Raw genomic sequence first — 24,518 nt, 5'->3', positions numbered from 1 at the left:
TGCTTTTTCTGTGGTTGAGTGTGGATTTAGCATGTTTTCTGAGGTCTTGTGTTGAGTCCCTGTAGACGAATTTTTAAACAGTCTTATTAAGTAAGAAACACAGAGCCAAATACAGGGGTACAAGCCGTAGAGATCAGAGCACCATACTAAAAAAAAAAGAAAGAAAGAAAGAAAGAAAGAAAGAAAGAAAGAAAGAAAGAAAGAAAGAAAGAAAGAAAGAAAGAAAGAAAGAAAGAAAAAGATAGTGTTGACATAAGACCCAGTAGCTACCAATATAAAGAAGCCAAGATTCCATAGTTTCAGAGTACTCTGTATAGGCTGCTGGGGGACATCTATGGTCTCATCCAGCTGTGACCCCTACATGCTACAATGCCAACCTCCAGGCAAGGTGTGCCCTCAGCTATGATACTGGCATGAAGACATGGGATCACCCACCACTCTATGGCAGGATTTGATGCCTACACCACTGGAAGGAACTCATACCTGGCACTGGAAACCTGAGCAGAAGTCAGCCCCTGGCTGGGGAAGGCCTAGGTCACAGGAAGAATGCACTATTGTGTTGCTAAATGACTAGAGTGTCAATCTCCCTCCTAAATGTTTGTTTATACCCATGGGAAATGCTATTCTCAGCCTAGGTCAGGACTTCTGCTTTGCAATGGGTTATGGCTAATTTAGAGACTTAAAACTGGTCAAAATGCTGAGAACAGGTGACCCTTGGGTGTCCAACCCTAAACAGGACATCTACAACGTTCTCTCCAAGGCTCAAGGAACATTTTAAAAGAGGAGGCAAGAAAGACTATCAGAGACAATATACGAATGTAACAATGGTAAGGGCTCTGTGAAATGTGTCTTTTGTACATGACATGGATGTTACTCCTACTAACTCACGACAGCAGTGGCTACCTGAACAAGATGGAGTCCGTCAACATCCATCAGCAACGGGTGAAACATTGATGAGGGTATGCCTGAGTTGAAGCTAATTGATATTTTAAAACCCTTTGCTGTGTAGAAACTACTATTTTTGTATTTTTATCACTCCAAGCCCATTTTTTCTCAGTGGTTATTTTTAGCGGGGCTACTAAGAACAGTAAGACAATTTAAAATTATGAGAGTTAAAGAAAGACAATGAAGACCTCTATGCTTATGATCTTTCTTACCATTTCCAAATTATTCATTCTGTAGGAGTAAGAGATAAAGCCAAGCTCTGGAGATGTAGCTCAGTAGTAGACTGCTTGCCTAACACACATGATACCTTGGGACTGGTCCCTAGCACACACATGTGCATACACACATACATGCACACATGCATGCACATGCATGATCAGCAAACATACACATGTCCATGTGCACACACATGCATGCTCAGCATATATACATGAGCACTACACACACACACACAAAAAAAAAAAAAAACCACATACACACACAAACACTGAACCAAAATTCAGACTCAGTAGAACTGCCTTTATAGCCATAATGAAGTTCGCTAATGCAATCAAATAGTTGTATCCTTATAGTTAGAATCATTGTAAAATAGCAATAATTGTTTTATGACTATAATATTTTAAAAATCATAATCTCACTGGGCTGAAGGTTTTAATTATTTACTACTCTAGTCCACAGGAGAGCAGAGTCTAAAATGAGGTGGACTAAAGTCTCACACAATAACCAGCTTTATTCAGAGCACCATACAGTTTATACCTGAGGGTTAAGAAGAATCACATGAGTAGGGTGTTCTGTCACAAGGACAGGCCACATGTGGTAAAAACATGCTTCTTCATAGAGACACATGAGTAACAGCAGCCAAAGTCAGCACACTCCACCCACCACACCTGGGAGAGCACAGAGACACAGTCCAAGAACAAGTCTGTGTTTTGAAGGAACTGAGGTCACAAGACTCTTGTCTTGTTTCCTTGGAGTCTCCACGAGCTCTCAGAATTCTTGCATGATTCCATTCTTGGACTGTTCCATCAATTCTCAATTTGAGCAGATTCCCTCATTTCCTTAGGTCATGAAATAATCACCATCTGCATTTGATCAAAGAAGGAAAAACATGGATGAAGAAGAAATGCTTTCTCTTCTGTCCTCGAAAGTATTTAGTTTATAAAGAAAAACATGTCCTTGCAGTAAAAAATAAATAAATAAATAAATAATTCTAGTGCATTTCTTTCTTTATTTTTTTTCTACATGCTTATCTTCTGGAAAAAAAAGAGAACTCAATGGTATTATGAAAAATTAATTTCAAGGGCAAGTGGGATTAGAATTGTCAGTATCAAATGACTCTGTAAGACCCTAAGTATTCTTCAGGTTTCAGTGTGTCCTTAACCATGTCTACAGGAAGTCACTGAGGCAAGAATTTTAATGGTAGCCAGTACTGAAAGCTAACTGTATTTTTATAAGGCGATGATCTGCCCTTTCTTCTGAGAGCCTGAAGGTTACTGTCCCAATAAGGACAACTTCAGTCACTGAAAGAGGCTGGGGGTAGGGGGAAGGACTGACTTAGGCTCCTTTTCAACTACCTAGCTGAGACATTTGTCCTAAACTTAGACTTGCTGGAGAGAGACTAAATAACTTAGCTCCAGATATCCCCCTGGTTAACGAGTCAGCGGCCATTACTACAGAATCCCAAAGTTGCACTTATGTCTGAGCAAGGATGCTGAAAGATGCCAACTCCAGATCCCTGCCAGCCAAGGGTGTTCTGGAGTACCAGAGAGGGCAGCTGTACTAGGTGGGCAGAAGAGAGAGCTTCTTTAAGCCCTGATTGGCTCTTGTCCCACATCTCCTGTGGTTTCCTGGAAGCATTGGCCTGGAGCAGCCGCCTTGGAGCAGCGCCCTGGAGCAGCGCCCTGGAGCAGTGCCCTGGAAAAACAGCCTTGGCTTGCCATGACCAGGCCAGCAGGCAGCTGGGTTAAGCTTCTCAGAGTCACTCTAGGCTCCAGAGACCTAGAAGCACCTCCGCAGCCTCAGAAAGCATCTGGGAGGCTTGCTAGGAGCAAAATTAATGCTGTGGCTAAGAGCTGCTTTATGGACCACATAAACAGGGGGAGAGGGGTGGCGGGGAGTGACACTTAGAAGGACCTTCTTCTGAACACACCTTGTGATAAATGAAGCCAGTGCCGGGGGTCAAGGGACAAGGCATGGCCGCTCACGGTATCCAGTGACCCTTCTCCCTACTCATACTTCCCTACCTACAGAAGAGAATCTTTTCTTTCCTTTTTTTGAAACAAAGTCTCATGCATTCAGAGCTGGCTTCAAACTCACTAGAGAGCCAAAGGTGGCTTGGAATTACTGATCCCATCACAGGCTTGGGCCACCAAGCCTGGTTTATGCAGTGTTGGGTACTAGGCAGACACTCTAACAACTGATCCACACTGCAGCACTGTATTAATTACTTGTCACCACTGTGACCATCACTGCCCCACACTGCAGCACTGCATTAATTACTTGTCACCACTGTGACCATCACTGCCCCACACTGCAGCACTGCATTAATTACTTGTCATCACTGTGACGATCACTGCCCCACACTGCACATTGCATTAATTACTTGTCATCACTATGACCATCATTGCCCCACACTGCAGCACTGCATTAGTTACTTGTCATCACTATGACCATCACTGCCCCACACTGCAGCACTGCATTAATTACTTGCCATCACTATGACCATCACTGCCCCACACTGCAGCACTGCATTAATTACTTGTCATCACTATGACCATCACTGCCCCACACTGCAGCACTGCATTAATTACTTGTCCACCACTATGACCATCACTGCCCCACACTACAGCACTGCATTAGTTACTTGTCATCACTATGACCCCACAGAAGCAGCTACAGGAGGAAAGCATTTTTTGACTGACAGTTTTAGAGGGATCTTAGTCCTTCATAGCAGGGAAAGTGTGCTGGTAGGAGCATGAGGCAGAGGCTCACCTATGTCAGCAGGGGTATGAGGCAGGAGCATGTTAAATGTCAGCAGACAGGAGAGAGTGTACTAGACCAGAACAAGAGGTGGCTTTAACCTTCAAGCCCTGACCCACCATGACCTATTTCAACAGCCAGAGCTCACTTCCCAAGTCCTCTACAGCCTTCAACACATCACTGTGAGCTGGGGCAAATTGACATGACTCCCAGATGATTAACAAATAACCACCAAGGCCATTGCTTTCAAACATCCTTATCTGCCTCTCTGCCTGCCTGTGGCTTTCTGCAACAATTCACAAAACTGCCAGGGCCTCATAAATCTCCATCCTCCCTCTGGCAATCATGGCTTTGAGAGATATCCTCAACACTCTGGAGGGAGGGGGGGGGGCAACTGGGCCTGGGGAGAAGCTAAGGGAGGAGCCTATGGGGGAGGCCGGAGCAGCTGGGCCTGGGGAGAAGATATCTTGCAGAGTAGAATTAATACTTTGACAACTGCAGCATAAACATGAACATGAACATACACTGAATATCAGAAGTCAGTCAATGTCCAGTCAGAGCCTCCATCTCTCCGGAAGCTTCTGGGTCTCTCATTCCTTCTATTCCACCTGCCAGAGTTCCTTCCTTTACAGGCTCAGCTACTCTCACTAGTGTGGGAACGAAGGATGTAACATCCACAGATAGGATCTTGGGGCTAAGAGGAGGCCACAGGTGATAGTTTTATAGTTTGGTCCTGAGCTTTCTACCAGCCAGGGCAAAGAGAGCAACATGCCATTTACATGATTCCTCCAATCCTATTGGGACCTTATTTCTCAGGAATAATCCCAATTACTCTTAGTAATACAGGCAAGAAAAGTTGATTTTGGTTCTCCAACAGAAAGCTGCAATTGAAGGGCATAAAGTTCTTTGTACGATTCTTCTATAGATAATGTTTAAGATAATTAGCTGGGCTGCAGAGACAGTTCAGCAAGTAAACTGCTCACTGGCCTAGTTGCCAAGCACAAAACAGATCCGGTGGCTTTTGTATGCATTTTGTTTTGATTATTTTTTGACTTAATGATTTACTTTTTTAAAGTTTTTCTGTTTTGATTTTCATTTTGTGTTTTTTGTTGTTTTCTTGTTTTGTTTTGTTTTTTAAGAGAGAGAACATGAGGTTGAATGAATAGGGAAGTAGGGAGGGTCTGAGAAGAGCTGCGAGAGTGTGAAGAACATGATCAAAGTATGTTATATGAAAAAGTTAGTAAAACAAATGAGTTATAGTAATAACAGTAATAACAATAATAATAAAAGCTGGTCCTGGCAAACCCCACTTATATTCCAGCACTGAGGAAGTAAAGACTGGAGGGCTTCTGGAGCTCATGGCCAATCAACCTAGCCTGCCTGGTGAGTTCCCGCCAGTGAGAGACCCTGCCTCAAAAAAATAAAGGGACAGCATCCCAAGAAAAAACACATGAAGATGACCTTTGACCTCCACACACAAGATCACACTACATTTTTAAAATGAAATAAAAACAATTAGTTGTCTATGATAACAGCTAGAACATAGCATGTGGACTAGAAGGAATTATCTAAGTATTTTGTTCACACCACTGGCTTCATTTCTCAGAAAGCACTCTGTGTGGCTCTTCTGAGAAGAAGACACTGAGTCTCAGAAACTTATCCACAGAGCCAGTAAATGGTGCAGCTTGCACTTGACTATGCCCTTTGTGTCCCCATGGTTCAGGAGCTATGACCTATAGTCAACGCAGTAACTCCTAAGGACCTCAGGAGTTAATGGCAGATCCTTGTGACACAGGAGCACCAGGTCTTCAAACTGGAAACTAAAGCATTATGTGTACAACAACTTTAAACTTGTATATTAAATTCTTGTTTTGTGCTTTGCCCTACCTAGTATACCAAAGCTGGATATTATCAGTTATATATTATAAGCGATATTATAATATATGGTTTGTTATCAGAACAAACCAGATTGCCTTTAGCAGTACAGTCCCTTGACCGTGCATGAACCACATATGTTCTATGTCAAGGCTGTAAATGTGTCTCAAGCAAATGAAACAGGACATGTTTTACAATGTTGTGCCCTCTTCCTCCGGAATGCCAACTCTCACCTAGAGCATGAAGGGTGTGCTCACTGCACGTGAGAACGGAAACAGCTATTGGTTCTAGGAAGTTCATCCTGTAAATGTCTAAAATTAAATCATAAGCTCTATAGAAAATAACTTTCTTCCCCACTTGCAAGAGAAACTTTCCCACTTGAGGCCTGTTGAAAATACAGAATGAGAAATAATTGTGCTACTTATCTTCAGATATTTTCTTTTTCTATAAAACTGAACAGTGGTATTGGATGAATGCCCACAAAGCATCTTAAGGGCTAAGGAAGGATTATGCTAAAGGCTAAACCCTGAGACAGGTTTATGTACCCTGCATTGCACTTTCCTTGGGCTTAACATCTTTTAGCCTCTCTGCAGAGGATGTCGGAGGGCAGAGTTGCTGTTGGGAAACAGAATTAAGCAACTTAGTCGAGTTCATAATTAAGGCAAGATTTACCTTCAGTAAGACATTTCAGAGAGAGCTGGGGCAGCCACTGACCACCCGGGAAGCCGCTGCAGCAGAAGATAGAGGTTCTGGTGGTCCTCACACGGTGGTGGGTGCCAAACCAATCCAAAGAGAGGACGTAAGTACACAAATCTTACAGGTCTACCTATTGAATCGTTCAAACTAGCTATGCTTAGCAAAGTGCTGCCCACGACAAAGAAAGGGACATTTTATCATAGAAATTGGCTAATGTTAATGTTATCTCTTTGGGTCTGTATTAGCAGTATGGCAGCTCATAAGCAATGACTTAACAGAAGTTGCCAAAAAGTAAAGACTCTGTTCCATCTCTGCTAGATAAACACTGACAGCCTTTGTTGGGTTAACTGGAAGCAGAAGGGGGGGGGGGTGTTTTTATAGATCAATTCAAAACCGACTTTTAAGCTTACACATTTTATCATCTTCAAATGGATCAGTGCTTCACTTTGCTATTCACTTACCATCCATTTTTGTTTTGTTAGCATGTATTGTGTCTAATAATGAGTCTCATGTGACATCATCACGTATGTAACATGCTTTGAGCACATTCACCCACCACCCTTGCTCATTCTCTTCTCTCTCCTGTGAACCCTTCTTCCCAGACAATGTCCACTCTACTTCTGTCTTCTCTGTGTGTAAGAGAGGAAGGATTTAATTAGAGTGCCTACAGGAGCCTGGACGAGGGGTTATTTACAGGAGTGTGGGCAACTTACTAGAGGCTATACTGCTGAAGAAAATGTCTTTACCTCTCTGGCTGTCATTGATTGCTTGTAGACACCTGAGGAGGGTGTTTTGTGTCATTGAGACAATGTTGTGCTGTGTGTTCTAGGATAGTCTTGACCTCATGATCTTCCTGCCTCTGCCCCCAGCTAGGGATTTAAAGCATGTGTCAGCACACTCAGCTTTATATTGTTTTAATGGCCTCCATTACTATAATTAATTACATTTTAAAAGTTGTGTGAAGCATAAACTATCAGATTAGAAATTTTCAGAGAAAAATACCATGGAGCAATCAATGATAACCTTGAAAAAAATCTATGTTGCTATTTCTTAATTCATTCTCTAACTAAAATACCTAATATTCAAGCCAATCATATGAGTACTTCTATAATTACACATTAGCATACATATAAACTTACATACGCTGGGCTTTGCTTCACAGCACCTAAATTGTGTTGAATCCAAGCAGAAAATATATAATTACTACTTGCTTAATGATGATAAAGTTTTATCTTTCTACTATGATAATCATGAGTGTGCCTGGAATTTGACATTTCAAGAAGGGAAGGATGTTTCTAATGTCAAAGAGCTTTCTAGAATGAAAAGAAGCAAAAGAGAAGGGCAGCATGCATGCAACCATCTGTCGTCAACACTTCACTTCCCAGGGTGTGTGAGGTGAGGTGCATTCAGGAAAACGCTACAGCATATGCTTAGCAAAAAAGTTCGTTTAAGAGCCACGCTGAGTGTTCCGGTAATAACTGTCTTTGTTGGTGATGCAACTCGTTATTATCATCTTTTCCTGTCTTCATTCTGTGCTAGGATATTAAAGAAAAGATGTATTATTATTTAAGACCACATTTAAATCTAGTTGCTTTTTAAAGTGTACTGTTAGTGATGTCATTTAAATGAGCAGGAAATAAATCTGTAGGGGCTTGGGAGGTGGCTGTCAGTAAAGTGATGCTCTTAAACTTGAAGTCCTAAGTTTAGCTCCCTGGAGCCCATGTAAAAAAGACATGTAGCAGTACATGCCTGTAATTCCAGCACTAGTGGCAAACATAAGGATCCCAGAAGCTCATGGGTTATCCGTGTTGGCTTCAATGAAAGACTTGTCTCAAAAAAAAAAAAAAAAAAAAAAAAAAGCTGGAGAGCCATAAAAAAAAAAACACCCAATATCTGTATGTACACACACAGCGCGCGCATACGCATACACACCATACACACACACACACACACACACACACACACACACACACACACACACGCTCAAATCCGGGATGTAGCAACTCAAACCTCAGAGTTTAATGAACAATTACAGTTCAGCCAATGGAAGGCAGATACAAACAAATTGTGCCTGGCAACTGTGCGCTGGGCAACCATTGAGTGAAATCTGCTGACTTAGCAGGGGTTCAGTTCACAAAGTGCATGTCTTACTACCGCTACCCTGATGAGTTGAGACAGAATTAGCACTAGCTAAGTCGTCTGTGTGCCTCGGGAGGGGTTTGTGGAGGGTAAGAGTCTGAGGCGGAGATTAAGTCATCTTCATCCTGCTAAAGTGCTGGCCATCCAGGATTAGAGACCTGGGAAATCCACCCAAATGCAGACCTCAGCATGGCACACTCTGCTTGGAGATTGCCAGACACGCTCTCCACTGAAGATACCCCCTGCTCTGCAGTATCACTCAAGAACACATCAGCCACTGAGGCAGAGCTACCTGGCTCATAATCTGTCAAGATGTGCAAAATAAGAGGTTACCCCGAAAATACAAAAGTTAACATTTAAAGGCTCATGGATTGACTATAGAGCTAAGCACACACACACACACCCCAAGTGGTGGTTTGGGGACAATGTGGATTTGGACTTTCCAATGTCTACCTGGGAAACTAAGGGAAGTTCTGGACACCCTCAGAACTTCTTGAAAATGTTCTGGCTGTATTTGCTTTACAATGTCATTTGATTTGAGGCAGTGCAAGCATTCTGTGAGGTATCATAATGGTGGTTACATTCCATTTACTTCTGTCAAAACTCATAGAATACAAACCAAGAGTGAACACTGATGTGAGTATGGACTTTGTTGGCCACTGATTGCAACAAATACACAACCAGCACAGAACGTTGACATAAGGGGAACCGTGCTCATCCGTAGGGAGAACGGACGAGAGCACTGTATTCTCCACTCAATTTCTCGTGCACATAAATTGCTCTAGAAAACCAAATGTGCATATATAATTAACAATTTGAGGCCTACACATGGTATGAGGGATATTGTGAGAGAAGATAATGCTTTCCTTTTTGTGTTGTTGTTGTTGTTATGATGATGATGATGATGATGATGATGATGATGATGATGTGTATCTGACGTGTGTGAGTGCAGGCACATGAGTGCTACAGTGTACGTGTGGAGATCAGCAGAAAACTTTAGGGAGCCAACTGCAGAAATACAGTAGAAATAACCAATCAAAAAGAGCTTAAAAATTAGAGAAATGAAGAAGCAGTGGATCTACGGGGAGAGGAGAGCTGGGCGGGGCTGGGAGGAGTGGAGGGAGGGGAGACTGTGATTAAGATGTATTGTATGAGAGAAGAACCTATTTCAATAAAAAAAGAAATAAAATAAACAAGCGCCCAAAGACACTGCTGGGTGACCCATGTACTTGAATTTCTCATCTGATCGGGTTTCTATCTGAAAAAGAAATTAAAGAAGCAATAACATTGTTAAATGCTGTTACATTTTTAGTTTTCAGACCATATAAATGAATTTACAGCTATTTTTAAAATCAAACCAAATGACAAGAAAGAAAAAGGTGAAAAAGAAATAAAAATCTCTCCATGAAAATCAGAGCCATCCCGACTTTTCTTTTTCTTGTCATGATGGGGCTGGAATCCAGGGCCTCATGCATGCTGGGGAAATCCCACTCATTTCCTCTCTCTGTCTCAGATTTCTAAGATGATGATTGAGAATGAAAGAGAGCTGAAATAATCTGTTTAACTAGCACTGTTTAATATTTGAAATATTAAATGACACTAACAGTTAATGAGAAACTGTAAGACAGACAGCATCCCTTTAACACCAGATCACTGGGTGCTGAAGGTAATGTATGCAGACATGTGTTTGTATACACATGAATATAATTTGGTCACTTGTTCTAATTAAACCATCTCAGGCAATCAGCCGAATCCACTCTAATTAAATGTCTTTTTAGCCATTAAGAAGACCTTTCTCCTCATTTTCTCTTTTAATCTTATCATGTATATAGGAATATTTTCCCAAAGACTGAACATATGGAAGAGCTTGTACATTTCCACCTCTGGAAATAGTAAGTATGTAAATAACTTGAAAGAAGGAAGCTGGTATTCCTGGAATCTTGTAAGATTCCAGAGCTGGTTCAGTGTGACTATTACTTGTTATGTGGTATGGCATTGCCCTATGGACTGTAACAAATTCCAGAGCACATTTAAAAATCAAGTTCTGCAGATATTATTGGGCACTTCCTTTGGGAGAGATTTTTGTATAATTGAAAACTTAGTGCAGCTAATCCTCTCAAGTGCTGTAAAAGTATAAAGAGGTTTTCGTTACATTTAAGAAAAATTCAAGTAATTCACAAAAGTGCAGACATGAGGACCAGAGTTCAGTGCCCAAAACCCACATTAAAAAAAATACAACAAACAAACCAAAGCAGGTGTAGTGGTGTGCAATTGTGACCTCGGCTCTGGGGAAGCCAAGACAGGAGTGTCCGTAGGGATGACTGCCAGCCCCAGGTCCCCAAAAACACAATCTGGACAGCTCTTGAGGAATAACCTCCACACATTGTGCCTGAATGGGCACACACACATACACACAGAGGAAAATATTTTTCAGTAGGTATTTGTTAATGTACCTGTTTCTTTTTAGAATTCCTTCAGAGTCAAGAGATCGGATGATAAACCCAGTGATGTCTGTGAACCCTTTATTGACACCTTCAGCACATCAGAGGATCCCACTGGTTTCCTCACCATTTGGGCCTCCAGTTGTGGACAGGTACATCTCTCCAGTCTGATAGTTCAGTCCGAAGAGAGGTCATCCTTAGAGTTTGGAACGATGTTAACATTAGATGGTAAAACAACATTGGGCTATGTCAGTGAACTATGCCATGGTACTCTGCTGGTCTAACCTTCAGAACCTAAGCCTCTACTTCCCTTTGAATCGTGTTTGACCTACTAACTGATAATCACATTTACTTGGAATTTGGAGGCAACATCAAGTGCAAAAACTGCTAGATTGGTCTTCTGAAGCTACCACAATAAAACACAAATGGTTTAAATCCCAGATGTTTAGGGTTGGAGAGATGGCTCAGCAGTCAAAAGCACTGGCTGCTTTTTCCAGAGGCCAGGGTTCAAATCCTAGTACTCACATGGAAGCTCACAACAGTCTGTAACTCACCATCCTAGGGGATCCAACACCCTCTTCTGGCCTTTCTGACACTATACACCCGTGGTGCACAGACATACTTCAGACAAAACATCCATTCACATATTTTTTTTTTTTTAAGTAAAGAAAAAAATAAAAACACTAGGTCTCCAGTTCTGGAAACTACAAGTCCAAAATCACATTCCTGCCCAGTTAGTTTCTGGTGAGTCCTGCTTCCTGGCATACAGATGCTGTCTCCTCCCTGTGCCCTCCCTGTGTCCTCCCTGTGCAGATGCTGGGCACCCTCCAGAGTCCACACCTCTCCTTGGAAAAACCAGTCCTATCAGATCAAGGCCCCACCCTAAGTCTAGAACACCTGGATGTCACCAAGTCGTTCTTTCAATAGCAGGGCAATTATAAGGATTTTGGTTTTACATTCTAGCAACATTCCCTTCTTTGGAATATTTTGAAGATAAAACCCAGTATTTGTAGCATGAATCTTAGAGTGGGTCTCAGCTGAACTGTGCTGCTCCAAAGCCTAAAAGCTTAACCAGCCAAATGCTGCTAGTTCCTGGTCTTCACGCCTTATATATCTTTCTCTTTCTGCCGTAACTCCCTGGTATTAAAGGCGTGTGTCTCCATGCTGGCTGTATCCTTGAACTCACAGAGATCTGCCTGGCTTGCTCTGACCCATTTTCTAGCCACCATTTTGGGCTCTGTTCTAGTGGCCGTCTGTTCTCTGACCCCAGATAAATTTATTAGGGTGCACAATGTTTTGGGGGACACAATACCACCACATTTGTCCTTGGTCGTGGAATGTGAAAATAAATAAGTTGCCCAATGAGGAGGCCAAACGTTTATCCTAGATGGCAAAGGTCACTGAGGGATCATTAAATATGAACAAACTGTGTGCTCAGAGCATATTGGCCATGGTGAATATTCCAACCATGGTTTGATGGGAATGGGTCTTTTCCCAAGACAGCCCTAAGCTGTCTTGCTTGCTGTGGCCCTACCTCCAAATCTTCCTCACAGCATTTCTCCATCACCAGTGAGACTTCAGGGCATTTGCACTTTGGTTTCTATGGAGCCCCAAGCAGCTATTAAAAACTCCAGTACCTAAGTAAATGTCACTTTTCTGTGGCTGTGACCACAGTCCCAGATGTTGGCTCACACTTCTGGAGGATGCTATCCCAGCAGGGAGGCATACCACAGCAGAATAATTCACATCATGCTGGGCCAGAAAAGTGGGGGACCTTCTGGCGGGGGACACTGGCCTTCTGCCTACTCTCTCCTTCGATTCTGTCACATTCCCATGAGGTCCCAGCCACATCTCCTGCCCTCACTAACCTTCTTGAAATGCCCTAGCGAACCTGTCAATAAGTGTGCCTCAATTTTCTAGACAATTCTAAATTCAATTAGCTTAACAATGAACTTGGATCATCACACTGAGCAATAAACTTTGCATAATTCCTGCCATGTTCTCCTTATTTTGTGTCTTTTTTTTTCTCCTAGAGATGTCTTGTCCTCCAATTTAGCTCCAACTGATCCAAGCCAGTTTTGTGCTCCCTCCCAATTTGGATCCTCTGTTGTCCCGAACGCAAACATGCCAAACCCGCTGCCGAGCCACTTCTACTCAGGTATGAGCCACCAGTCTATGGAGCCCCGTGAGCAACTGCCGCTTAGGTGTGCTGCTGATGCTCAACACTGGAGGCCAGGGCAGCGGCCAGACCTTCGCCCTTGTACACTTGTTTCCTAGGTTGAGCTTTCTGGGTACCACTGTGTGAGCAAGATTGAGTTGCTTAACCCACCCAGGCACCAATTTAATCACGAATGACTGCAGATGTGCACCATTACCATTTTATTGATCTTTCATGCGAAGACCTGAGGGGTTTCCAAGAGCATTCTCTGAGAGTTAAATGCTTCAGGCAGTTTCTGGTTTGAGATGAGGGTATAGTATAGCTCCATGGTAGAGGACCTGATTAGCATGCGTGAGGACCTGGACTCAGTTCTCCATACCCCAAAACAAGACCAAAATAATGAAAAAGTATATGGTCTCATAAGTCATAGTGAGAATTTAGCTCTTATTCTGATTTTGTTCTGGAGATGTTTCATACAGGATAGTAAGTCACTATTTATAATAATGTGCTACATAGTTAAAAATTGCTGATTATTTCAAATGTTTACGCCATAAAAATAATAAAGATATGAGATGGTAAATATGTTATTAAGTTGATTTAGCCATTCTTCCAAGGTAAGCATTTATCAAAACATCACATTGAATCTTAGAAATGTATGTGATTAAACAGGACAAGAAAAGACACATCAAGGAGGCATAGACCATCTTCTCTCTTTTGAAGTAGAACAGGAAAAGGCCACCAGTCACGAAACTGACAATTCAAGAAAAAACTGAAATGTTATCTGCTGTTGATCTGATGGCATTTATCAGGTCCTAGCCAAACAGTGTAAGATGCTGATACCATTTACCACATGCCATTCTGGCTTAGGGGTTTCTGCAGATTCTGTTTTAAATTCCTTTATTATTTTCAAGTCTATGTCTCTAATTGGTTTGTGGGATGGGGTGGATATCTCTCTCTCTCTCTCTCTCTCTCTCTCTCTCTCTCTCTCTCTCCCTCCCTCCCTCCCTCTCCCTCCCTCCTCCCTTCTTCTCTCAAGGTTGGGGCATTTTACCACCTGAACCCCTAAAGGCCATGCACACAAGGAATGAGATGATTGAAGGGCATCACACTGCCAGGTAATTTAATAATATTGTTTTATTTGTCTCCTACTCAATTCATCTGAGCTTGTTTTAAGTAAATTAAATAAATACATATAAATGCAATAGAAGGACATAAGAGATATGACGAGAACACATGCCATCTATACACACACATGTGCTGATCATTTACAGAAAGTACTTCAGGAACATTATAGAATAAATTATATAAACATGTATACAAGCTTTTTAATAATAAAAAGAAGATTAAAAAGCAGACAGTGGTGTCTAGGGATTAGAAAGTTTAGTGAGAACATTTGCTTTGCAAACTTGAGGACTTGAGGTCAGATCCTTGGCATCCACACACAAAGCTGGGTATGACCACTCATGTTTTTAATCCCAGGGATCGAAGGTTTGCTGTCCAGCCAGTCTAGGCAAAAACTGGTGAGCTGCCATATGAGTAAAAGACCCATCTTGAGGGAACAGGATAGTGACATAGGAGAAGAGGACAGGAGGGCACCCAAGGTCCTCCTGCTGTCTCTGTACGCATGTGCACACTTGTGCTCAGGCATACACCACACATGCACATACACACAACACATGAACATACCTCCCCACTCCACAAAGTAGAGCTAAGGGTGGCTAGATCAGCATATCCAATAGCTTTCCATTGACCCGTAATACAAAATCCTGCCTGTGAATCCTCTGAAATCCCCACTGACATTTTTGTCTTAAACGGCTTCAGTTCTGTATGAAGACTGGTGTGAAAGTCACCAACTCCACTACAGGGTATGTCCCCAGGGGATCATATCAACCCAACAACAGTCTTCATGTGCAGTGGCCAGCAGCAAATAAAGTACACCCGTGATGAACAGGGTTTGGCCTCAGGGAGAGGAAAGGTTCAGGTGGTCACAGGCCGATAGGCAAAGTGAAGTGAGCACAAGCAAGCCTCCTTCCCTTGCCTGCCCACCCATCTGCAGACCTAGACCCACCAAGCAAGCACTAATTACATGAGTCCCTTAAACACCTCTATGAAGTTTAGTGTCTGGCAAGAAACTACTGCTGCTACATCATGCCCACCTGCTAAGGCTCTGTGCACACAGGCAGACCCGCAGTCAAGCCTCACACTTGCATTATGACGCTCACTCAAAGCCCCACTTTCAGGCCTCCTTCCAAAGCCCAAGCTCCTTCTGCCTGAAAGGATTCCTGTCTCCATCAAACAGGCTTCAAACAGACACTGTAATCATAGGAAAAACCAAGGGGAGAGCTTAGGGAAGGTGAGGGCCTGTTAAAATTACATTTCTGGGGCACCAGGATGGCTCAGTAAATCAAGGTGCTTGCTGCCAAGCCTGGCAATCTGAGCTCAATCCTCAGCACACACAGTGGACCAACTCCCTCACATTGTACTCTGACCTACACACACACACACACACACACACACACACACACACACACACACAATGGCATGCATGCAGCCAAAATAAATAAATGTAAAAAAAAAAAATTAGATTTCTAATGATTGTCTGGGGTCGTGTAAACTATATCATTTTGTTTTTAGGGCAGAAATAGAAATGTATTCTCTTTACCACCAAAGGAGGATGGAAAGAGTTAATCCCAAGGGACTCACTGGCCTGGGGATACCACTCTTTTATGGGTCTAGTTGCCTGGGTGGCCCTGCAGGCTTCCAAGGCAGGAGCACACTGCCTGCCAGTGATCTGCATTTACACAGAAGCACCCCCAGACACCTTCAGGGAAATCCTGTTCTGCTGACAACTAGACCACACTTTACAGAGTGCTGGGGCCAGAAACACCGACTCAGGAGAGGTCCAGTCTACCAGAAACCTCTAGAGAGCGATACTGACAGATTCAAAAGTCAAGCAGAAGAAAAAAGCTCAGGCCCGATGGTTCCCTATGAAGAAGAAGAGAATATCAAGGATCCAGAAATCGAGGTAGACAACAGCCAGAAGTCCAGGGAAATGGATGAAAAGCTGACTTCAGGACTCACCAATCCCTGTGGAGAGCTCCAGCCAAGCCAGACAAAACCCCCTTCCCTAGAGGCCAAGGCTTGGGATAGTGGGAAGGAAAAGCCCTCTGAACAGGGCTGTGAAGGCTACAATGAACAGAACGGGGTTGGCCTGCCCATTTCCATCCTGCCTCTGTCAGGTAGGTATCGGGGGTCAAGGGCAGGTCCTCGGCAGCTCCAGGGTGAAGTTCTCCCACTGGGGAGGCAACAGTGACAGCCATGCCTTCACATGGCCTCTATTCTTGTTTTCAGACCCTCTGTCTACCTCTCTCTCACCTCCATTTTTTAAAAGACTTATTTATTTTTATTCTATGTGTGTGGGTATTTTGCCTGCATGTGCCTGCTTGTACTCCACATGGAATTTCCTCCAAGGAGGAAATTCACCTCACAGACAGGAAATGTGTCAGGAACTGGCGGGCAGATTTATAATAACCAGCTTTTATTCTAATTCAGAAGAAGAAGGAAGAAAATAGGAGGTAGAAGTCCCTGTGAACCTGAACAATTAACCTAAATTCCGATACTTCTTCCCACTGTATATAAGTGTATGTGTGTGTATGTTTTAACACTATGAAGTTCCTGGCTCATGTTCAGAACATGATGGGCACAGAAGAACACATAACGTAGAATTGTAGCATTAATATGGAAAATGAAGTTCACAGAGCCTTTCTGTCAGCACTCAGAGATCATAGAGCAAATCTGGAACTTCTCTGTTCACTTAGTTACACTGAAGAGACTTTAAGAAAGAGGAAATAAGCTATTTGTCGGTGAGTTTGAATATCTTCAAGGAGTTCAAAAATCGGCCTATATAAATGGAGCACACTGGAATAACACACATTAGTGAGTTGATACAGCTAAACACAAACTTGTGTTCTAACTGTCTCCTTCTGAATGGAAATTTTATACCACATAGTAATTTTCTTTTCGTGTTAAAGGAACACATGAACTGGTTGCTCTTAGGGAAAACCGTTCTTCGGCTGATATTCAGAAATGGACTGTAGATGACGTGCATAACTTCATCAGAAGCCTTCCGGGCTGTTCGGACTATGCCCAGGTAACTTTGTATCTTTGCAGAACTATGAAAGTTTAGACTATTTGATGTACAGAGTCTTGTCAAACCTTCCTACTGAAATCCCTACCCTATGACACTGTCTCTCACTGGAGAGGTCTCTATGACTGGTGCACACAGGTAGCAGAGAAGCCCTGGGAAGCCACTATTTAGCTTACCTTTCTGTCATGTCTAGACTCATGAGAAGATGACTCAGGGGCTAACTATCCAGAAAGAATGAGAAATATTTACTACAAAACCTAAATATCAGAAATATATACTTTGTCCTTAAAAAAGGACAAAAAGAGACAACTCATGACAACTGAGTTGTCATGCAAGTGAAAGGACTTGAATTCAACCCCCAGAACACACACACACACACACACGCACACACACACACACGCACACACACACGCACGCACACACACACACACACGCACGCACACACACACGCACGCACGCACGCACGCACGCACACACACACACACACACGCGCACACACACACACGCACGCACGCACGCACGCACGCACACACACACACGCACAAACACACGCACACACACACGCACACACACACACACGCACACACACACGCACAAACACACACACATACATACACACACACACACGCACACACACGCACACACGCACACACACGCACACACACACGCACAAACACACACACACACACACACGCACACGCAAACACGCACAAACACTTACACCCATATACACACATACAAACACATGCATACATATACACACATACAAACACATGCACACAAATACAGTGGGAAGCAGTATCCAAATTTAGGTTAATTGTTTAGGTATACAGGGACTTCTACCTACCATTTTCTTGACCTCTTCTTCTGAATTAGAGGGCTGTCTGAAAATGGAGGAGAACCCTATAAGCTCTGAAGTCTGAGGAGGGTGGAGAAGATTTAAAGGGAAAGCCCATAAATGAGCGTAGGAGGCTTGTGAAGCAGGTTGAAGCTGGACATTACAAAGTTAACTGCTAGCAACTGGCGAGCTTTTCACATCCGCTTCTTTGCCTGCCTGTACATCTACCCATCAGCGGGCTTCCCAGCTTCTGAGAGAAAGGTGTCGTGCACAGACAAGAGTCGGAGCAGACCCTTCTGGGAAGGCCCTGTGGATAGCTCTTACCCAGGCCTTCCTTGCCTTTTCCCACCTATCCTTAACCCAGAAGACAGAGGCACTGCATCTGCATCCACAAGGGGCCATGTTGTCTGTGATGGCTCTTCCCAGATCCCTTTACTCAAACAGTTTTCCCAGGGAGTACATCCACATGCTGCATCAAGGCTGCACAGTAAATGAGACATAGATGCTGCCCTCAGAGAATTACTCCAGGTTGAAGTGAGTCCAACACACAGAACTACAGAGCACTCCAGATATTATTAATTACATGGCCCTAGAGCCCAGACAAACCAGCAACAAAGAGAGGCTTATATGGCACCTTCAAGCAGTCTTTTATATGCAAATACTCCAATACCAAATTATCTGCATATGAGACCCAGGCTTTACTACAAAACTCAGCAACCAGGCTAATGATTTTTCGGGTTTCTTCAGGTATTTAAGGATCATGCGATTGATGGAGAAACACTGCCCCTTCTCACCGAGCAGCATCTTCGAGGCACCATGGGGCTGAAGCTTGGGCCAGCACTAAAAATTCAGTCTCAGGTATGGCAGCTGCACATAATGTAGTATATAGCAATGATGAAAAGCCCAGGAGAAATGGGCTACGTTATGGGTGTTGTAATATTAATATATAGAATGCTTATTTAGTCCCCTTTTCACCTTCCCCCTCTGTAATTGAGGACGTAACACAAGTGAGGGAACCTGAAAACACTCGATGAGGGTGGTACACATTTCTAGATGCGGCGAGGAGGCAATAAGCCACGTGTGCTGGTGGATGGTTAGCAGTTCTGTCTTTTTAGAAAGAAAAACAGCTGATTTGCAGCTGTCATAGTGTCAGTGACTCTAAGTGAGAAGTTTATAAATGTCAGTGGATACAGAATCGGGAAGAGACACATAGCAACACCTCATTTCTGAGGATAACACATGTAACAGGCATGTTGTATTGCAGTGTAAATATCTCTAAGAACATAGGTAGCAATAAACAATAGTGACAGATAAATTAAGTTTAAAGCAAGAAGCAATGAGCTCCAAATACTTATTACTTCCATTTGGCATATAATTTAATTTTAGGCTTATTTAAGTTTTAACAACGGTGTGTTTTAACAACTAACTTGCAAACTTCCTAAAAAGAAAACAATGGTAGTGATTGGCTCTTGAGGGCTCATCTTTGGAGGGTTTCCTTTGTTTGATTTTGCTTTCTTAATTGTTTTGTTGTTGTTAGGGGTTTTTTCTTTGTTCTGAGGGTCTCACTCTGTGTCCCAGGCCAGAATCAAAGTTACAGAAAATCTCCTGCCTCAGCCGTCCCAGTACTGGAATACAGGCTAGAGCTACCACGCTTGGTCCATACCACCATCTTCTTTGTTGGATAGCACCTTCTCTGTGAGGCTTGCTCTGCTCACCCTATGTAAAGCCACACCCTGCCCAACCGCCCTGTAGTCTGCTGATGTCTCTTTCTCTGTTCTTTTCTCCTCATAACACTTCTGATCCCAACCATAAGTATAATCTATCTATTCGTTATGTACAGTTTTAATTATTTACCACTGTCTCCTTCGTAAGAGAAGGGATCTTTACTCTTTTGTGAACTTAGAGCACACAAGGTCTCATAATAGATCGTGTCTTTTTTAAAGAGTGAACTGTCTCAAATGAAACACAAATCAATAATTAGTTTGTCCCCAGATTTACGAAGGCCTGCACCTATTTGCCAGAAATATTTACATGAGGACCTAGAACTTCAGAATGTTCTTTTAGGGCTGGAGAGGAGGCTTGGTTGGTAAAGGGATGCTATACATGCATGAGAAAGTGAGCTTAGATCCTCTGCTCTCATGGGAAGACACAAAAAGCTGGGCATGGTAGCGTGTACCTGTAATCCTGGTGCTGCTAAAGGCAGAGGCCCCTGCAGCGCCCCGGCCAGCTGGGCTTACCAAATCAGCCGCAGCTTCAGTAAGACTTGCACTAAAAAACAAGGCGGGAAGCTACAAAGGAAGACAGTCAGAGTGGCCTCCACACGCATCCCTCATACACATCCACAGGTACACACACACACAGCCCCCCCCCACACACACACAGCCCCACACATACACACACAGCCCCCCACACACACACAGCCCCACACACACACAGCCCCACACACACACAGCCCCACACACACACAGCCCCACACACACACACACACACAGCCCCCCACACACACACAGCCCCCCACACACACACAGCCCCCACACACACACAGCCCCCCACACACAGCCCCCCCACACACACACAGCCCCCCACACACACACAACCCCACACACACACACAACCCCCCACACACACACACAGCCCCCCCACACACACACAGCCCCACACACACACACACAGCCCCCCCACACATACACAGCCCCCCCACACACACAGCCCCCACACACACACAGCCCCCCACACACAGCCCCCCCCACACACAGCCCCACACACACACACACAGCCCCCACACACACACACAGCCCCCCCCACACACACAGCCCCCACACACACACACAGCCCCCACACACAGCCCCCCCACACACACACAGCCCCCACACACACACACAGCCCCCCCACACACACACAGCTCCCACACACACACACAGCCCCCACACACACACAGCCCCCCCACACACACAGCCCCCCACACACACAGCCCCCCACACACACACAGCCACACACACACACACACACACACACACCACACACACACAGCCCCCCACACACACACAGCCCCCCCCACACACAGCCCCACACACACACAGCCCCACACACACACAGCCCCACACACACACAGCCCACACACACACACACACAGCCCCCCCCCACACACACTCAGCCACACACACACACACACACAGCCCCACACACACACACAGCCCCCCCACCCACATACACACACAGCCCCCACACACACGCACACAGCCCCCCCACACACACACAGCCCCCCCCGCACACACAGCCCCACACACACACACAGCCCCCCCACCCACATACACACATAGCCCACACACACACGCACACAGCCCCCCACACACACAGCCCCCCACACACACACAGCCCCCCCACCCACATACACACACAGCCCCCACACACACGCACACAGCCCCCCCCGCACACACAGCCCCCCCACACACACAGCCCCCACACACACACACACAGCCCCCCACACACACACAGCCCCCCCCACACACACACAGCCCCCCCCCACACACACAGCCCACACACACACACAGCCCCACACACACACACAGCCCACACACACACACAGCCCCCCCACACACACACACAGCTTTTAAAAGAAAGAATGTCCTGACACTACCATTTTTACTTGTCTAAAAATTTGAGGATATAGAAAGTCTTTCTTTTTAATTTTATGTGAACAAGTGTTACTTCTACATGTATGTCTATGTGCCCTGCATGTGCCTGGTGCCCATGGGCACCAGAAAAGGGCACCAGATCTCCTGGAACTGGAGTTACAGACACTTGTGAGTTGCCTTTGTGGGTGCTGGGAATTGAACTTGAGTCCTCTAGGAGAGCAATGAATGTTCTAGCCACTGAGCTATCCCTTCAGCCTGGAAACTACTCAGCAGAGCATGGGAGCACCTAGCTGTAATCCCAGGACTAAGGACACAAAAAGATAGTGAGTTCAAGTCCAGCCTCAAAGTAAAAAAGAAAGTGAGTGTGTCTACTGTGAGCTCCCCAACACAATGTCTTCACAAGGGTTCTGTTGTGGGGTTGGGTGTTTATTTGTTCGTTGTTTGCCTTAATTTTTGTTTTGGAATAATTTTAGAAGTAGTAAAGTTGTAAAAATAAGATAGGTAGTTTACCCTGCTCTTCCCAGGGTCAGCATGACATCTTAGGTAACAGGGATACATTTGTCAAAACTAAGAACTAACATGGACACAGTGTGGAACTATTTTTAAGTGACTTCCTTTTCTCTTGGCATACTTATAGACAATCCATGGGTCAATACTGCTTGACTCTGATTTGTTGTTATTCCTTTCTGGGTCCCCCCATGTGATAGCTTTTCCTCCCTGAAAGCCAGTGGAGCGGTTAGATCCCAGGTACCATCTGCCAGCTGGGGAAGGCCCCATAAATAGCAGTTGTCAATCAAAGAAGAGTCGTGAAGTCCTTGTCACTGGGAACCAAAGTAGCAGAGTTGGAAGGCTCTGGTTAACACTTGAGAATTCAGAGGGCAAACAAGCAAGAGTTTGCCACTGAATAAGATAATAAGGTCAGGGTACCCAAGATGGAAATTGAGGGAATCCTCGTGATGGTGGACATGAGCAGGAGTAAGGAACCACCCCAGCTGGGACAGAATCCTAGAGGATGGATCTGAGTTGGAGATGCAAGGAAAAGGGTGGGATTTGGAACTCTACACATTAGCAGAGCACAGGCAGCTTTGGGGTTTGAATCATGCAGATGTGGCCTGGTTTCCATCCAGGGCCAAGTTCATCAAAGCAAGGGTGATGGAACCCCAGTGTAGGTGCCCAATGGTCAGCATCAAGGTACAGTTCCCACAGCAACCTGATTGTGTCTCACTGGTGGCCAGTATGTGTTAGAGTTATTTGAAGAATTTTGGCCTAGTCCAGAAGAAAAGCTGGCTGGCTTTTGGTGGAGACATAGTAGAGCAGAAAGGTGGGCTAGACCCAAAATGAGACTGACTTGGGGCAGAGGAACCACAGCAGAGCTGGAGAAGAAATGGAAACTGGGAGACACCAGATACCCAGTTTTTACAGCTGTAAGTATCACATGACTCTGAAAAACAAGCAAGGCCTACCACGTACTAGAAGTGCGACCTCCTTCATCTATATAGATGTTCCACGTCTAAAATTACCTCAGCCTCCCTGCTCCCCGCTCCCCTATGGTTAGTGCAGGGTTTGTTATCAAAAGAATTCAGGCTTAATTACTATAATTATTTTGTCTTCAAAGGTATCTCAGCATGTTGGAAATATGTTCCGCAAGAAAATTCCTTCACTTCCCACCCATGCAAGGCAAGCGTCTGACCATCCAGCAGACACAGCCCCTCTTTTGGATATTAATTCCTGGAGTGATGGTTTGAGTATTCCTTGTTCCCAGGATATAATGATTCCCAAAAGTACTGAGCAAGATAGTATGAGAAATTAAAATACTCAAAGACAAATAAGTCACTCCCAGTTTTCTAGAGTTGCAGATGTTCCCTGAGATATGTGAGAGCTTCCTGGGGCCAGGTGGAAGACATGGAGAGCGAGACCATGTTGTTGTCTTGAGAGGATCTCACCCAGCAAGCTTCCTGCCATGCTGAAGTGGCCCAAGTACCAAGGTTCTGGAGAACTGTCCTTAGAGAAAATGCTAATGGGGATGAGAATTCACAAACATCTTGCAAGCTTCAGTCTGAGGCCTCCGTGAGGAACACTCTGAAGAAGCTGAGAGCAGAAACTGAAAAGGAACTCCTTCTCCTCACTCCTTCTATCTTCCAACTCTGGTGGAGACACAGGCTCTGATTTGAGGAGGCAGAAGAGGAAGGCAGAGAGAAGCTGGCCATAGATGCCTGCCTTATCCCATGACAGGCAGAGTCTAGCCCGGGGTAGGCCTCGTGAGGGTGAAGTTAAGATTTGTTGGAGGGTGGGGGAAAGTCACCTGTATGCAGCAGGCTGGAACTAGAGGAAAGTGATGGTTGAGGTGACTGTCTGCTCCATGTGGAGTCCCAATCCTCCACTCAATATTTGACAGAATGACTCCAAAAGGACACAGGAATATGACAAAGAGAACTAGCCAGCAGGCACAGAAAAAGGTCTTATTTTGATATGTTCTGAATCATAAACCATGAGAAGGTGTGTCTATTTTTAAATTTCACAGTTCAAGTGAACCAACCCTGGCAGGAAGCCTTTCAGATAGCCCACAGTCCCATGGTCCAGTATACTTGCCCTTAGAGTGGACTGGACCATAGAGTTCTTCCTAATGTGGCACACTCTTAAGGTCTGGCAGGAACCCATCTCCAAG

The 24,518-nt window shown here is 44.4% G+C and overlaps 1 protein-coding gene across 1 annotated transcript; it reads left to right on the top strand.

Annotated features, from left to right (window-relative positions):
• Positions 1-11,107: 11,107 nt before the first annotated feature.
• On the top strand, positions 11,108-24,293 carry Samd7 (sterile alpha motif domain containing 7). The gene is made up of 7 exons (XM_036191460.1): positions 11,108-11,227; positions 13,109-13,233; positions 14,270-14,348; positions 15,868-16,472; positions 17,265-17,383; positions 18,966-19,076; positions 23,469-24,293. The coding sequence occupies exons 1-7, from the start codon at positions 11,127-11,129 to the stop codon at positions 23,661-23,663; spliced, it is 1,335 nt and encodes a 444-aa protein (XP_036047353.1). The 5' UTR covers positions 11,108-11,126; the 3' UTR covers positions 23,664-24,293.
• Positions 24,294-24,518: the final 225 nt, after the last annotated feature.

This window comes from Onychomys torridus, chromosome 6 (genome assembly GCF_903995425.1).
Source record: "Onychomys torridus chromosome 6, mOncTor1.1, whole genome shotgun sequence".
NCBI classification, from domain to species: Eukaryota; Metazoa; Chordata; class Mammalia; order Rodentia; family Cricetidae; genus Onychomys; species Onychomys torridus.
The sequence above is the reverse complement of the archived record's forward strand: the minus strand, read 5'-3'. Positions and strand labels throughout refer to the sequence as shown.

Bases quoted from the DNA above. Each gene is read 5' to 3' on its own strand.
- Samd7 (XM_036191460.1), top strand. From the start codon at position 11,127: ATGATAAACCCAGTGATGTCTGTGAACCCTTTATTGACACCTTCAGCA. The intron at 14,349-15,867 runs GTAATTTAATAA...TTTTGTTTTTAG, and splicing joins GAAGGGCATCACACTGCCAG to GGCAGAAATAGAAATGTATT. The intron at 17,384-18,965 runs GTAACTTTGTAT...GGGTTTCTTCAG, and splicing joins GCTGTTCGGACTATGCCCAG to GTATTTAAGGATCATGCGAT.